Source organism: Salminus brasiliensis, chromosome 11 (genome assembly GCF_030463535.1).
Source record: "Salminus brasiliensis chromosome 11, fSalBra1.hap2, whole genome shotgun sequence".
Lineage (NCBI taxonomy): Eukaryota > Metazoa > Chordata > Actinopteri > Characiformes > Bryconidae > Salminus > Salminus brasiliensis.
Window position 1 is genome coordinate 34,026,423 of NC_132888.1, and position 16,243 is coordinate 34,042,665.

The 16,243-nt window shown below is 35.7% G+C and overlaps 1 protein-coding gene across 1 annotated transcript; it reads left to right on the top strand.

Annotated features, from left to right (window-relative positions):
- Window positions 1-975: 975 nt before the first annotated feature.
- il10ra (interleukin 10 receptor, alpha) lies at window positions 976-5,652 on the top strand. The gene is made up of 7 exons (XM_072691312.1): window positions 976-1,271; window positions 1,965-2,082; window positions 2,280-2,455; window positions 2,609-2,751; window positions 2,901-3,048; window positions 3,185-3,297; window positions 4,046-5,652. The coding sequence occupies exons 1-7, from the start codon at window positions 1,208-1,210 to the stop codon at window positions 4,955-4,957; spliced, it is 1,674 nt and encodes a 557-aa protein (XP_072547413.1). The 5' UTR covers window positions 976-1,207; the 3' UTR covers window positions 4,958-5,652.
- Window positions 5,653-16,243: the final 10,591 nt, after the last annotated feature.

A 16,243-nucleotide genomic window follows, 5' to 3' on the forward strand; every position in this document is an offset into this window, starting at 1 on the left:
AATCCATTTGTTATTAATCAATACATATTAAACAATATGTATATTGTTATATAATGCAATATATGCATTACCTGGTAACAGCATTTTTGGAGTACCACAGGGTTCTACTACAGGGTCTATGAAAATGTTAATTCAGACAGAATTGCAATTATGAGAGTGAATAACTGAAGTGAGGACGTACCTCATCATATTTCATGTGACTAATTTGATAATCATGTAGCCATGCGAGCTAGTGTGCAATTGGTTAAACATGAGAAAGTAATAATAATAAAAGAAACCCATAACACAGTCTTCCATATCCTAATAGCTAACACTAACAAACAGTGACTTGCAGTTTTGGATGCTGATGGGAACTCAATGTCTCCTACACAAGGCAATGTGCCACAGTAAACATTATGCCAACATGTTAGAAATACATAATATAGTATATTTTCACTGTTTTGGAACTCAGCTAACATCAGCTTGAGTAGCTGAAGTTACACTGTCTCTTCCTTATCAACATGTCCTTAACTTAAGTCCTTATCAACATGTATTTGTCAGTGTGTTTATGCTAAGGCACACAGCTCTAGTATGTGCGATATAAAATCTAAATAAAATCTAAATATATAATGTATATATTCTCCTGATTACACACAATACATATTTAAATAGTGATTTTAGTGATATTATCTAAACAATTATTGAGTTCATTTACAAGTTGTAGTAGGAACAAGTTAGTGTTCAAATGAGTTCAACTATGTTTTGCATTTTGCATCATAGTTCTTGCACCTAAATTGGTCAAGAAGTTCAGATCATTAGCTTGTGCCTGGGTTTACAGTCATTATGCAAAAAAACAAAACAAAAAAAAAAAAGTATGAGGTGCGGAAGAGTGAAGCAAAACAGGAACTGGTAGCGTATGAGCGTAGGCGAGATACGAGAGAGAGAGATATATGTGGAGAGTAAGTGTAATTGGGGTAGTTCACAGTGTGAGAAAAGAGAAGAACAGTCATTTGTCATCACACATTCATGCATCAGCTTGTGAACAAGACACACACTGTTGGTGGCAGACAGAGAGCTGGAATCCTTTACAAATTGATTTACTCGCGTTAACCTGAATACAGTACACATTGAGAGTTATCTTGTAAATAGTCTTAGATAGTTCCATTTGTGGACTTGGACTGAACAGTGGTGGTCTTCTTGGGTATGATGCCTGTACATTAACGCAACCATGGACAGGAACCCCTGGGTTTTGGCTCTTGTCATGTTGTTCAACTTAATGCTTCATATATCAGGTAGGTGAACTTTTAAGTGTCACTTTTAATCCCAGAGAATAAAGGATATCCTACCTTTTTATGCTTATTAATATTCACAAGATCAATAAGAAAAACCTAACATAGCTGTGAATGAGTGTGGAATCTTTGTAGAAACAGAAATCAGCTTCATTATTTTTGAATGAAATTATTGTAGTTTTTTTATTGGTTTTCTAAATGTAAAATCTGCATTGCTAAATAAAATCTAAGTCTAAGCCATGTAGTCAACGTTTTCCGGAATTACAATGACGTAAGAAAGGCACTTCCCTCTTTTAAAAGATTTTAGCGTCATTTTCCACTATGTTCACATGAATAAGCAAGTGTGGAAACAGGGAATATGCTGTTGTAAAAGCTTCAATGGCCACATTAAAAATGTTTAGAATAAACTACATAATATTTCATAGAGTTGTGAAATACACAGAGTGTTAATTTGGGCAGCTGTTGAAATTTCTATTTCCCAAAAATCTCAGTAGTAAGATTATCTTAGCTGAAAGAGCTTTCAAGAGCTAGTAGTATGTTTGCTCAACAATATACATTCAAATCTTTAAAGGGTGAGTTTTGGTTAAGCTGAATTCTAAAACCTTTTCTATTTTGCGGAACTGGAAGTCTTGAAAACTTTTGAAAAAAATCCTCTTAGTGCTTTCTCTGCTTCTAAACAATTTCTCAATTTGTCAGGTGTGATGATGAAACCACAGAATGTTACTGTGCACTTATGGGAGGGCAATGTGACTGTGACCTGGGATCCCCCTCAGAAAAATCCAAGAGGTTGTCTCTATACAGTTCAGGTTTCGAAGTAAGAAGCTATTTTATTTTCCATTTCACTCAGATACTTGTTGTATTATGACCCCCCCCCCCCCCCCCCCCCCCAAAAGCATCTAAAATGTCTAAAAGCATCCAGGCACCCTATCCACTGGATGAGCAGGTCTACACATTTTGGACAAAATGTACATGTTGAAAAGCTAATGTATGTTTTTTTGTCCTTGTTTCTAGCTACATGGTTAATCCATGGGTCTGGGAAAATGTTACTAAATGTAATCTACTTCATGACACTGTTTGTAACATTGGAACCCTTATCAACGAGTCAGAGGAAAGAGTTGTTCGAGTTGTTGTTCACACATCTCAAGGCACCTTTTACTCCAGTAACAGAAAATTTAACATCAAGAGAAGTAAGTACTTAATTTTTAATGATGCACATGTTACTTTTTTAAAGTGCTGATTCATTTTGTACGGACTTCTTCGTATTCAGCTGTAATTCATCAAGATTAGTCATCTTGTTTTAATGACTGTATTAAATACAAAACTTTTTCTGGCTGTCCTAGGTAAGCTATTGCCACCATCTTTCACGCTGTTGTCCACCACATTTTCTGTACAAGTTAAGATACACAGGAAACAGTTGTCTGGTATCTTTCCCTATGGCTTGGATTATACTGCCTATCTGTGGCCAGAGGGGCAAAATAATCAGGTAGATTTTGCACTATAACATATTAAAGAGGTCTGAACATCTGAAACTGTTCTTAGCCATTCAAAGTCATGTACATACCTATATTAATTTCTTTAATTGGTGAAGATTAACTAATTGTTGGTTTGTGTGTGTACTTTTTTATTTTCTAGACACAGAGTGGTAGTGACACTGATGAAGATGGTGACATTAGGTTCAGCTCATTGCAACCATGGCAGGTGTACTGTGTGCGTGTGCAGGTAAAGAGTGAAAGTGGTGCCAGGAATATGTCTTCGGTACAGTGCATACAGCTACCAATCGGTAAGCTTGAAGGCATAATTTTTGTTATTTGAATACTATAAGAGCATAACTAAAATATGATGTTTTCTTTTTGAACATTAAATATGAACTCTGCAATGCAACCCCATTTATTCATGTTCTTGTTCCTTTCCCTTAGATATGGCGTTGATTATCTACTTTGTCTTTCTTGGACTTTTGGGCTTTGTGACTGTCTTAATGATCTTTGTTTGCTGTTTTTTGAGGCGTCCTATAAAAATGCCAGATTCTTTGGTGAGTCATCACAGTACTCAGTTGGTTTCGTCAAAACTAAAAGTAGCAGAAAAAGATTGTTTCGCTGATGAACAAAAAAAGGAACAGAGAAACATCAGAGATGAAGTGAAGCTTATCCGTGGAGCTGTGCACTTCGCTTTTCTTAGAAGTCCAGCCAATATGGCAACCCAGGGAAACAGGGGAATTTGTATGCTCATTTCATTATACATGGTTAGTCCCCCTATTTAGATACTTTGCTTATAGACTGACAGTCTGCTGATGGTGAGGAATATCATTATGCAAAACATGCTATATTATTATAGCATATTATATATAATTGCTAGCAAATTTTTAATGCAGCTTCTCAGAGAAACATTCTGATGCATTTTTTTCGGATTTTTATATTTCTATTAAGGTACTCTCACAATGTTATTATGTATTATGTAGCGTTGTTATGTACCTCTCTTTAACCCTTAGAGCTAAAACCAGCTATTTTGGTTGGTCATTTTTAAATATAAATGTATATATATTCTGATCGGCTACACAATATTGTGGTTCATTCAACATGTTAGCTTAAAACAGCCATATGAATGGGCAGGGCTAAACGTCTGTAAGCTGAATAGGTGGCAATATGTAAATGAGCTTGTTTTTATATCTTGTTTTCATCATAGAAACAACAATTTTCTCTATGTTTAAATGATTTTTTATAATATAAAATTGGTTTGTGATATGTGCTATAAGCGAGTATATTATATGTCCCCTTCCCCAGAAACCTGTTGTAAACAAATGGCAGCCAATGACTATAGGATTGGATAAAGTGGAAACAGTCACAGACAAAGGATGGATACTTTTCACTAACAAAAATGAGGAAAAGAGGCAAACGTCAGAGGAGAAGATTGATTTAACTGAAGAGGACAAAGATTGGAGAGAAAGCCTTGACAGTGGAGTGAGCATGGAAAAACTGCAACCGTCTGCAAATAACACAGAGGCAGATGAACAGACGAGAGACATACAAGAGGACAGTGGTTGTGGAAGTCTGAAAGGAACCGAAGGCAGTGGAAGCGGTAGGAGAGCCACAGAAGAGCTCCTTTCTCTAGATGAGATAAGTCATGATAGTAGAAATGAAAGAAGGGAGGACAGTGGTTTGGGAATGGGCCACCGAGAGGTGTCCAGTTCTCTAGAGGGGGAGGACAGTGGACTGTTGTCTGAGGTGGTGATTGGAGATGGATATAGGAGTCAGAGTCCTTCTAGTGTGGATGTGAAAAATGAGACTTCTGAGCCTTGTGACATGGACACAAACATGGCTGCCCCACTAGATGGATATAGGTCTGGTCAAGTTACATGTATGTGTTTAGATCATGAGTACTGTGTTTGGTGCAAATTTAAGAAACCTTTGACTGAAGACCGTCAGTCGGTGACCCAAGTACAAACAGATTTAGGTCAAATTGTAGATGGGGACTCTGCCATCTCTAATTACCGGAAGAATCTTATCCAGACAGTAAATCTTTTGAGTATGGAGGAGTCCGTCAGTCAGTCAATGTTCCCCCAGTCAGATATGAGCACTGAGACTTCCCCGTTTCTGTTTCCCTGTCCTCTGCTTCTGCATAATGGAGAAAACCAAGCCTGCATTACAGACGCGAATTCCTTCACACTTGAGGACGTGAAACTAACGTTTTTCTGAGTTGCTTGTGAGTGACCCTTATTCAGAACTTACAGATATGCATACACATGGATTTCATGAACAAAGCTGGAAGCTCAAACGGTCGAAAAAGGGTCTTGCAGATCTATTTCAAAAATATGTTGTGAACTGATACACTTGCTACTCTGATTTACCTTTTAGACTACTTTGTTCATGGCACTAGCACAAACTCAAGACTTTGAGGAATGTCATCTAATTTATGGGGATGTAACAACTCTATTTTGTATGTCTAATATAACCCCTTTCAAGCTAACATTGATGAAATGGAAGCCAGGCCTAAAGAAAAAATACCATTACCCACCTTTATGACATAATTCACCTCCTTTCTCTACAATATTTCAGCATATGTGAAACACCAGACATATCAGGTGTGTTAGAAGAAGGAGAACACTAAGCCATGTGGGTTTTATTGCTCTTCAGCATTTGAGGTGGGCCCTATTTGTTCCGAATTATGCTCGAGGGTAGTGTTATAGACATTCTGATGATGTTATTCTATTTGTGAGAAAAGGCTATGGACAGCAACTTACCATCTCAATTTGAATTAGAAATCATCAGTGCCTACTTGACTGATAATTTGCACATGCATGTTGTATATTATGTAAAACATTTATTTATTTATTGCAATTTTGAAGATGATTTTTTGTAACATACACACCTAAACAAATAAATTTGAAGTTGGAGGACTGTTTCATTGAAAGAAGCCCCATCTACCACCCCATCTACAAAAAACAAAACAAAACATGCTTTCGATTTATTTAATTTAAAATTATTTTCACTCTTTTTAAAGCAGATTTAGATTACACTACAGACCTAGATTATTTTAATACAATCTAATAGAAGCACAAGGTCAGCTGTGCTATGGCATAGAGGCGCAGAGAGGGTTAAAGGCCTTGCCCAAGGGTCCAAAAGTAGACCTGGGTATTAAACCCACAACTTTGTTTTTGATAACCCAGCACTGTAATCACTGAGCCACCACTGCCTGATTTGAGTGAATCACAAAGAAGTGTATCCAATGGTCCTGTTTGTTGTCTAATTCCCTATTTAAAAAGTGATTGCTATGTAAGAAGTCTGCTATAACTGACATAAGAACTTATTTAATATACATTATTACTTATTTAATTTGCATCACAGGGACGTGCATTATAGACACATGTAAACATTTGTTGGTTCAATTACATTTGATTATATATTAACATTTGATTAAGTTTAAGTTTTCAAAGTGAATAATTCATCTACACATTTATTTTCACTTGAAAATATGTACCTATAACAACAGCCTTTTTATTGATACTAATTTATAGGGAACAAAAAAAAAACCACAAGTGTTTTGTGCTAGTTAGGTGGTTCAGGAGATGTAATCTACATGATCATCTGGAAACTATGGGTAAATATGGTAGATCCAAAAGAGCTCACCACTTCCTATTCTAGTAACCACTCTCCATGGAGCACACCACACTCTACAGATAAACGATACAACATGATGAATAATGACTTGTATCTCTTGAGATTTCCTTTATCCTTTAAAGAAAATGTAAACCACACTGGCGATTCCAAACAATCTTTTGTACTGTAACAGAATCTTTGGTAGTGCAGCAAAAAAAAGTTAAATGTGTACCTCATGGAAATTTTCTGCATTACACATATACTGCCTCCCAGTACTGATTCTTATCACCACAAAACATCATCACTTTCTGTTCTCTTAGCGTTAATCTGTGCAACATTTTCAGAAAAAGTCCGTTAGTCTATTTCAGTGTCCCTTCTTTGAACCTCCCCCCACATTTCTCGGTTGAGTGATTTCCTTATGCTTTTATGTGGGAAGCTTTCTACAAGATATTTTTTTATGTATCCCTATGAGTGACACAGCAGTTATGAACACAGGATAAATATTTTTCAATCTTGAAGACATCCACAATCAAATGGAATCTATGCTAGTGACATGGGCATATGATTGCCATACCTGTGGTACCTGTGGGTAAAAATGTATTTATGACATTGAATTTAAGTAAATTTGACCTAGCTACCGAATGTGTTCGAAATTAGTCAAATCAGTGAGTTTACTTAGCCTTAAACAATAGTTAATAGCCACGTTTCTTGAAGTTGGGTATTTGGATTCCCAGGAATCCATGATGTATATCCAAAGGTGCCGCAATTTTTAATTTTCCCCAAAATTAACTTTGACATGAGCAAATCCAAGCAGAAGAAGAAGTCTAGAAATATTTAACACTGTAAATATTATTGGGAAAACATAATCGGATTTATTACTTGTTAGCAAGAGAAAAATAAAATGATCCACGACAGATGGCAGATGGCTTTCTTCCTGTTGAACTAGTAAGTAATAACTAATTAGTTGCTTACTTGTTCTCCTACACAAGCTTGATGCTTTGCTGTGTTAGCAAAGTTGTAAACTCACTAGTTTTTAATCATAAGCTAAGGCCCATGTCAACAGTGGTTTACCCGCTAGCAAGACAACTTAAGGTTTTGTGTAAAATAGGGTAAAATTGTCTACCTTGTCAGTCGACTTGGTTCTTTCACGTCAAATGTGGTTTTGATAGTTCTGTCTTTGTTAGCTTGCCAGCAAATATACATGTACAGCTGTTTGTGGGGGACCAGCAGCAGGAAAAATCCTCAGTAGCAAAAATAACAATCATCACACAATGTTCCTTTTGGTATTTTGTGTGAAAAGGAATGCTATTGTCACATGGGCAATCTAGACATATTTTGAGATGTGTTAGATGTGTTATTATGAATTCTAAGGCTAAACCCCTTCCAGTTCCAGAAATAGCATTGAATTGAAGAATTGGAATGAATCTGAATGCTCTTTTAAGGGTTAACATCCCACAGTTACTCATAATCGGAGGGAAACTGCATTTGCAAACTGCATTCGAAATTTCAATAACAAATCAACACAGCAAAGAAACTGCATAGGAACAAACCGTTAACTGAATGTAAGAGTTTGATGTACATTAACTTTAGCAAATCATCACATTTCAATTATTTTATTATAGCAATAATCATTGTTTCTATAAGTGATATGTGCCATTTGTTTTAGGCAGTGTTTAAAGGAAGGTTACCCACAGTTTAAAAGAAAACACATATGCGGAGTTTCTGTGGCTTAGAACAGCAACCCTTAACATTTTAATGCTTAGTCATGCAACATTTCCAAACAGCGCCACCCACGTTCTTACACGTTACATCTGAATCATTGGCCATACAGTTGAGTTGCCCTACATTGAACCTGTAATCTATATATTTTTTTACATTTAGTATTTAAATGTAATTTAAGAACACATTTACAGAGTTTAAGTTCACAGCAAAACCCCCAACTTTAAATTAAGACTTATGTATTGTATTTATCTAGCTAGTGAGGATTGGTGAACTAAAAATAAATATGGTTTGTAATGCTGGTACTTGCAAGAAGCGTATGGTCACTTTACAAACCATATTTAACACCAATTTAACACCACATCCAAAGTCAAAAATAGAAAGTAGCGTTAAAATACAGTGCCAGACTCATAGTGCTACACAGCGTCTTACTGTATAGTCATTGCACCACCATGACAAAACTTCCAATTTCTTGGTGGCCTCAGCCTTATGTAGATGCAGCATTTCACAACACTTTTTAGTCTGGTTCAAATTCTATTTCACAGATTAGTACCAATTTGTTAGTGTAAATGGAGATCTAGCAAGTCTAAAAGAGTGTATTTTGGTGTTCCACAAGATTCTCTTTTAGGCCCCTTGTTGTTCTAACTGTATGTACAGCTCCTGGGACATGTAATTTCATTTCTATGCTCCTTCATGGGAGCCAATTGCAAATCAATAGTTTGTAATAGACACAACTATTCTCACAGCAGCAAATTATTAAGACCCAAAGTGTTAATAGACATAATTACACTATCAAGAAGCTAAACGCCACATTTTGGGGTAAAATGCTAACACCATAATGCCCCAGAAAGCAATAGATTATTTCACAGCATCTTGAATTTAGTTCTTAAACGTTCATTTTATTGTAAGGCTGCACAATATATTGTTTTAGCATCGACACTATAATGTGCGCATGCACAATAGTCACATTGCAGGACACGCAATCATGCTACACAACTTTTTTGCTGCTTATACGAAAGGAAAATCTGCACTGTTCTTATTTTCTATGTCATATATATCAGAGGCAGATTATATCTGCCAATATAATATGTTTCATTCCCATCTTGGATGCATGGAGTGCATTATTAAAAATATGACATGTTGGATCATTGAATCCTGCGGTCTTCTCTTGAAATGAGTTTTAATGTATAAATGGACAATTGACAAAACCACTACAAATACACAGTGCATAAGACAAAAACAAATGCTTTTTATGCTTTTTAAAATGTTTTTTTGGGTAGTACTTTATTTGAGTGCTGTATTGGGATTTTACACATTCATAAGCATTGAATAAAGTACTATAAATGTACACTGAATAGACAATACTCGTGACGTGCATTTGTTTCATTAATAACACTTTTGAAACATCACTGTCAATGAAACTAGTTAAGAAAATCACTAATTACACTAGATATTTTTCTTTGACTTTAAGCACAAAAGTACAGTTTCTATTAAGAAAATGTATGACTGGAGACATGAATGAAATATCTACAGTAACATTAGTCTCTCTGTAATACAAACTGTTCCAGTAACCGTAATACGTCTAAACAGTGCTTTTACTCTTGAAAGTTAGCTTGTACAACTGCACTTAGACAAATAGACTTCTATGTATAAACAGTAATAGTTTAATGTTAGTCCTACTAATAGTCCCAATTTTACTCAAGAAGTGGATTTGTGCTTGTATGTACAGTCCTGTCACTAAAGATTCACTAAATCACTAAATACATTATGACATTGTAGGTCATCTATGATGAATTAGTGGCATGAGCGCTCCAATTATTAAAGTACTGCTTTATAAATACATTATCTTAAAATACATTTATGCATATGCATGCATTAAGTCACCTTCTAATAAAGTGCGATTTCAAACTTCATTAAGGTAAAAAGAAGTCATGTTGGGTGACGTCTCCATCACCTCTGTGGTTTTGAGCTGACATTTTGCCATTCTTCACTTATTGCAGCCTGTCTAGCACTTGTATGAAACTAGAGGGGAAAACGAATGGCTTCTTTTACAGGCTCATACTCACATAAGTGGTCTTGGCTTGATTTCCCTCACCTGCTATTTGCAGCTTGACACTAGCAAAAGGAAACCACGACAGGCCTAACACTGAGCACAACATCTCAGAAACCAACGGTCCTGGTGCCCCACATCCTGTCACAGCAGCAAATTACCTTTACTTTTTTACTTTTAAAACACAACTTGTGATCATTATTGTACATTGTCAGAGCCTTTGGTGACTGTATACATTTTATGAATTCCATAAAGATAGAGCTTTGTTGTTAAATTAAGGCAAAAGAAAGTGAAAAAGAATAAATAAAAAAAGTCTAAGAATTTAGAGTAACATCTCATTAACTTGTGTAAGGGTTTATACATATTACATTTTATTACAATTACGAATCATTAAACATTCCCACACATTCTACATACTGTAAAAGTGAGCTAATCTAGAAGAATCAATCATTGTCAAAATAAATAAGTATCAGAGGAAATGACTGAAGTTATATTTAGATGCATGTCTTGAGCACATGGTGTCATTTCTTGTCTATAATCCCACTGATGGAGAAAGGAGGTGAAGATTTCTTAAGACCAACTTTCCTGTAAAAAGGCAGACAACTTCAATAATTGGTGCTAGTGGTCTCACAATTACTGAAAATGAGATCCCCTGAGTGCAGTAAATGTGTATATTATACATGCAGTAACGCCTCTCTAGAAGGTCCAGTTACTGGTTAATCAGTATTCCTGGCTAATTCTGATTTCATATAATGCTTAAAACTACATTTTTCATTAAAATGCTATTTCATTTGTGAAGGTAAAGTTAAATTTAGGGTTAGTACTGAAAATTACTATTACATTAGGTGGTTAGGTATAATACTTATGAGACATTTGCAAGACCAAATAGGGTGGCTTGTGTGTGTATACATGTAAATAGTGCATTTCAATTTTACTCACTTGAGGATTTTGTCTTTTGCTAAAGGCCCTTTAAGAGGAGAGACAAAAGAAGACTATTATTTCCCTCACCTCGGTAAAGCCAATGAATAATGGGCTGATTGTAAGATAAATACGTACGCTTCTTCTTGCAGCGGCTCTTGAGTTTCTTCCAAAAAATCTGTAGAACACAGACCAGCACAAACACCCCAAGGATGCAGAATGCTATCGCTATTCCAATAGAAACTGACTGTGATCTGGCATCTGAAAGACACAATAGCCTATTCACACTCAGGATGATCTGAACGTCATGACAGTCATAACAGTAACATACAGTAATATACATATATCTAAAATAACATTCTCTTTCAGTGTATTTAGAGATTTAGGCATACACTTTCCTTTGTAAATGTGTCATCCTTAAACTCCTGTATCTAACATGGCATGCAAAACTGAATTTAACATGACACCCAAAACATAATTTACTTCAACCCATTCTACATGTAGTAGTAATAATAACATCCTGATGAATGTTTATTATTAGTTCTTGTCAATGAGGAAAGGCTAAACTCTATGAGTGGGTTTCTCAGCCAGGGATTAAGTTTAGGATTTTAACCATGGATTTTCTTTTTCTTAAGAGAACTGCCATTTAGTTGTGTCGTTCAGGACTAGTTTTAATCCTTATCTGGTAAACCCAGCCCAAATAGCCTGTTTTTTATTTCTTACCCATCTGACTTTTCCTGGTGAGTGAAGGATGAGATTAAAATCTGTTTTCCGATTTAAAAAAAGAGGGAAAGATTACTTCTATGATGTTGTCGCTAGATATCCTTTGTTTCTTTCTGTAGTCAGGGACACTGAGTGCAGATAACTTGTTTTTTCTAAACTGGTTTGTCCTCATTCTGTACGTTTTTCAGTTTGGCTGGTCCGCCCTGTCTTCTTTGCATTATTTTCACTTCCATATTAGCCCCTTATTCCTTAATACAGAGCGTTCAAGCTGATACATTTCCATGAATGATTGTTTTAAACTCATATTTTGTCCCTCCGGGGGCTCCTTTAACTAGGTTTTTTCTACCAGGTTTTTAGAGTTAATGACTCCTTATAACATAGTTTGTCATTTACACCATTTGGCATCATATCTAATCTTTTAGAATTAGCATTTGCTGTTGTACATAGCCTTGCACTTCACCTCTCTAGAAAAGTTCATGGAATCATAGCCTCATTACATTACAGTTCTCGATGCAATGCCATTAAGTTGAACACATTTTTCTTCTTGTCAAAACAAAACATGTTTTCCTTGTGAACATTTCTGCCCTCTACTGTTTGGAATATGACATACACAGGGTCACTACCTATATATATATATATATATATATATATATATAAAAAAAAAAAAAAAAAAAAAAAAAAATATATATATATATATATATATATATATATATATATATATATATTTTTTTTTTAATAGGCCTTGTTATAATCCAACTGTTCGTGCAGCACATGCAGTTTTTATTTAAACCATCACTACGGTTTGTGTGTCCTTAAACCAGTACACAAAAATATAAACCAATTAGATCCTACACCTTCCACAGGAAATGGACCAGAAGCTGTGAATGAGCTTCATGTTTTAAGTAAGTAACTAAATTAAGCAAGGAGCACACATGGTAGGTGAACTGTCTATGCTAAATTGCCCCCGTGTGTAAGTGTGTAAATGAAAGAATAAATTAATGTGTGCTACAACAGACTGGTGCCCTGTCCAGAGGTATTCATGCCTTGTGCCTAATGATCCCAGGTAGGCACCAGTCCCACTACAACCTAGACCAGGAAGAAGCAGATAAGAAACTTCAGCAGAAGTAAAAGCTGACACTTGGGGAAATTCTGAAATCATCAATGGAAGATCCTCTTTCTGTTGTCCTTTTCCAGCATGGAAGTGGCTTTTCTATGCATTTCTGTGACATGGGCTCCCCTATCGAGTCTCTGTCTTTTTCTCATACGATTCCCTTAAATTGTTCCCTTTATACATTTATATTAATGGCACTTAGCAGACGCTCTAAACCAGAGAGACCTACAAAAGTGCTTCACTGTTTAATCAAGAATAATCTAGTTTGGATAGACTAAAATTCAAGATACTTCTAAGCTTAGATACTAATAAACACAAGTCAATATGGAGACCATAATACGCTACTCTTTGCCCAAGTACTCTTGGAAGAGGAGGGTCTTCAGTCTGCATTTGAAGACAGTGAGCGACTCTGTCGTTCAGACACCCAGGGGAAGTTTGTTCCACAACTTCCGTGGATCTTAAAGAATTATTATTATCTTTTTTAATAGGCCGTACACAGAACAACCTGGGCATGGAAACACAAAGTAATGAAGCAGCAGTACATCCCTAGAAGCTCTCAAAGTTCTAACTGAAAGTACCTCTTGTGTACCTCTTGTCGGGATGGTAGACAATGGCCCAGATGAACAACAAATATAATGCACTCTCAGTATCAGGGTTTAGGAAAACAAGTCTAATACAAACACTTCAAACAAAAATTTAATCAAACACATTTAGTTAATTTTGACACCAGAAGGTGATCATGTGTTATAAACATTTTTAATGTATACAACAGAAGAAAATTGCTCCCAAAATTTGCTCCAATTATCTGTATGTGAATCTCATTATCTAATGTAGATCTTGCATGATTAGCAGATCTTCCTACACAGAATTCTTCAAATTAGTTTGTACCGTTACCTTTTCTCCATTATACATATTTAAATACTAATTATAAAACAGCACAGAAGTCAACATGACATTTATATCTAAAGACAGATGAATGAAAAAAATAAAAAAATGACGCACATCAAGATAAACATCGCCACTGAAGAGGAGGAAGTGAATAACATCTTTAGGTGCTTTCCCTGTTCCTGCTCATTTCCAGGTAGAGTGTGGATGTTTGAAAAGAACAGTCTTTTATTCTCTCTTTCCTCCACTCCTTCACTCACTCCTTCACTCTCACACACACACACACACACACACACACAGTGTGTTCATATAGTTTATATAGAGTTCATATAGTATGAAAATGAACAAACTTAGATGAGGCAGTCTGTGTGTTTCAAATATTTCCAGCCAGGGCTTAAATTTTAAAACTGACATATATGTTTTTTACAACTGACTCAGACCAATGATGTGTGTCCTGGAAATTCTTACAGCAGTTAAGAAACCAACTTCGGTTCGCTTTTTTTTTCTTCTGGTTTTGTGGTTTTCATTTAAACCATCACTACGGTTTGTCTGTCCTCTTATAAAAGGTTAAATCAGTACACAGAAATAAACCCCAAATAAATTCTACACTTCGCAAGCCATTTCTTCCACAGGAAATGGACCAGAAGCTGGGAATGAGCTTCATTTAAGTAAGTAACTTAATTAAGCAAGGAGCACACATGGTAGGTGAACTGTCTATGCTAAATTGCCCCTGTGTGCGAGTGTGTAAATGAAAGAATAAATTAATGTGTGCTACAACAGACTGGTGCCACTTCCATCCTGGAAAAGGACAACAGAAATCTTTCATTGATGATTTCAGAATTTCCCCAAGTGTCAGCCTACCTGGGATCATTAGGCACAAGGCATGAATACCCCTGGACTTGTGCCTAATGATCCCAAGTAGGCACCAGTCCCACTACAACCTGGACCAGGAAGAAGCAGATAAGAAAGTTCAGCAGAACTAAAGGCTGACACTTGGGGAAATTCTGAAATCATCAATGGAAGATCTTCTTTCTGTTGTCCTTTTCCAGGATGGAAGTGGCTTTTCTATGCATTTCTGTGACATGGGCTCCCCTATCGAGTCTCTGTCTTTTCCTCATACGATTCCCTTAAATTGTTCCCTTTATACATTTACATTATTGGCACTTAGCAGACGCTCTAATCCAGAGAGACCTACAAACCTGCTTCACTGTTTAATCAAGAATAACCTAGTTTGGATAGACTAAAATTATACTTCTAAGCTTAGATACTAATAAACACAAGTCAATATGGAGACCATACTACTCTACTCTTTGCCCAAGTACTCTTGGAAGAGGAGGGTCTTCAGTCTGCATTTGAAGTTCCACAACTTCCGTGGATCTTAAAGAATGGCGGGTCAAGCCAAGCCGTACTTGAAGCTCAAAAGGCTATTGGTGCAGATCGGCTTTTGACCATTGCAATCAAGTACGGAGGGGCTGGTACATTGGCTTTGTAGGCCAGTATCAGGGTTTTGAATCTGATGCGGGCAGCTACAGAAAGCCAGTGAAGAGAATTTTAATGTAACAACTCCAGTTGCTCATTAAGGGATATAGTTTTTTTTTTTACATCAAATTGATCAGCAAAGTGTATTTGCCTGAATAAAATCATTACACATTACATTACATATATATTTATATTAATTCCGGAAAAAAATGGAGACCACCCTACATTATCATTTTCTCTGGTTTTGCTATTTATGGGCAATGTGTTCAGGGAAATTAACATTTGTATTTCATAAACCATGGACATTTCCCCTAAATTCCAAATAACAATATTGCTATTTAGAGCATTTATTTGCAGAAATTACAACTGCTCAAATAATGCAAAGAAATGATTCTAATAATTATAATAATACATATAAGTTATTATTATAGTTATTAAATTTAAACAACACAGTACTAATATTTGAACTTTGACAGCCTTCAGAAATTACTATGGTGAAATAACCTTGACTGACAATCACAGCTTTTATGTCTTGGCAGGCTCTCCACTAGTCTTTTACATTGCTGTTGGTTGACTTTATGCCATTCATAGTATGCTGATTCAGGTAACTAGAGATGTAGAGATGTATATACAGTATTGAGATCTGGGTCGTTCTTTGTCTGTAAGGATGTGAAGCCAATCAATTCCTTACTTAGAAAAAGAAACAGACCAAAAAATAAGCAAATTTGCAAAACAAGCAACAAATTTCTTGGTGTTCACAGAACTACGCACTAGCCACCCACAAGCTTTTCAAACACATTCAGAAAATGCTAAAACTTTAAAGGTATGGAAAAATATCCTGCAAAAGTCTCATCCAAAAAAGAATGAACAGAGTAAATGCTGAAAAATCTAATATTATATTCAGTTGAAAGTAATTGCAAAATATCTGTTAAACATTTGTCTTCCAATAAAAAACAAACTTATAATTCATAATTCATTCATCAATTCATACTTTCTTATT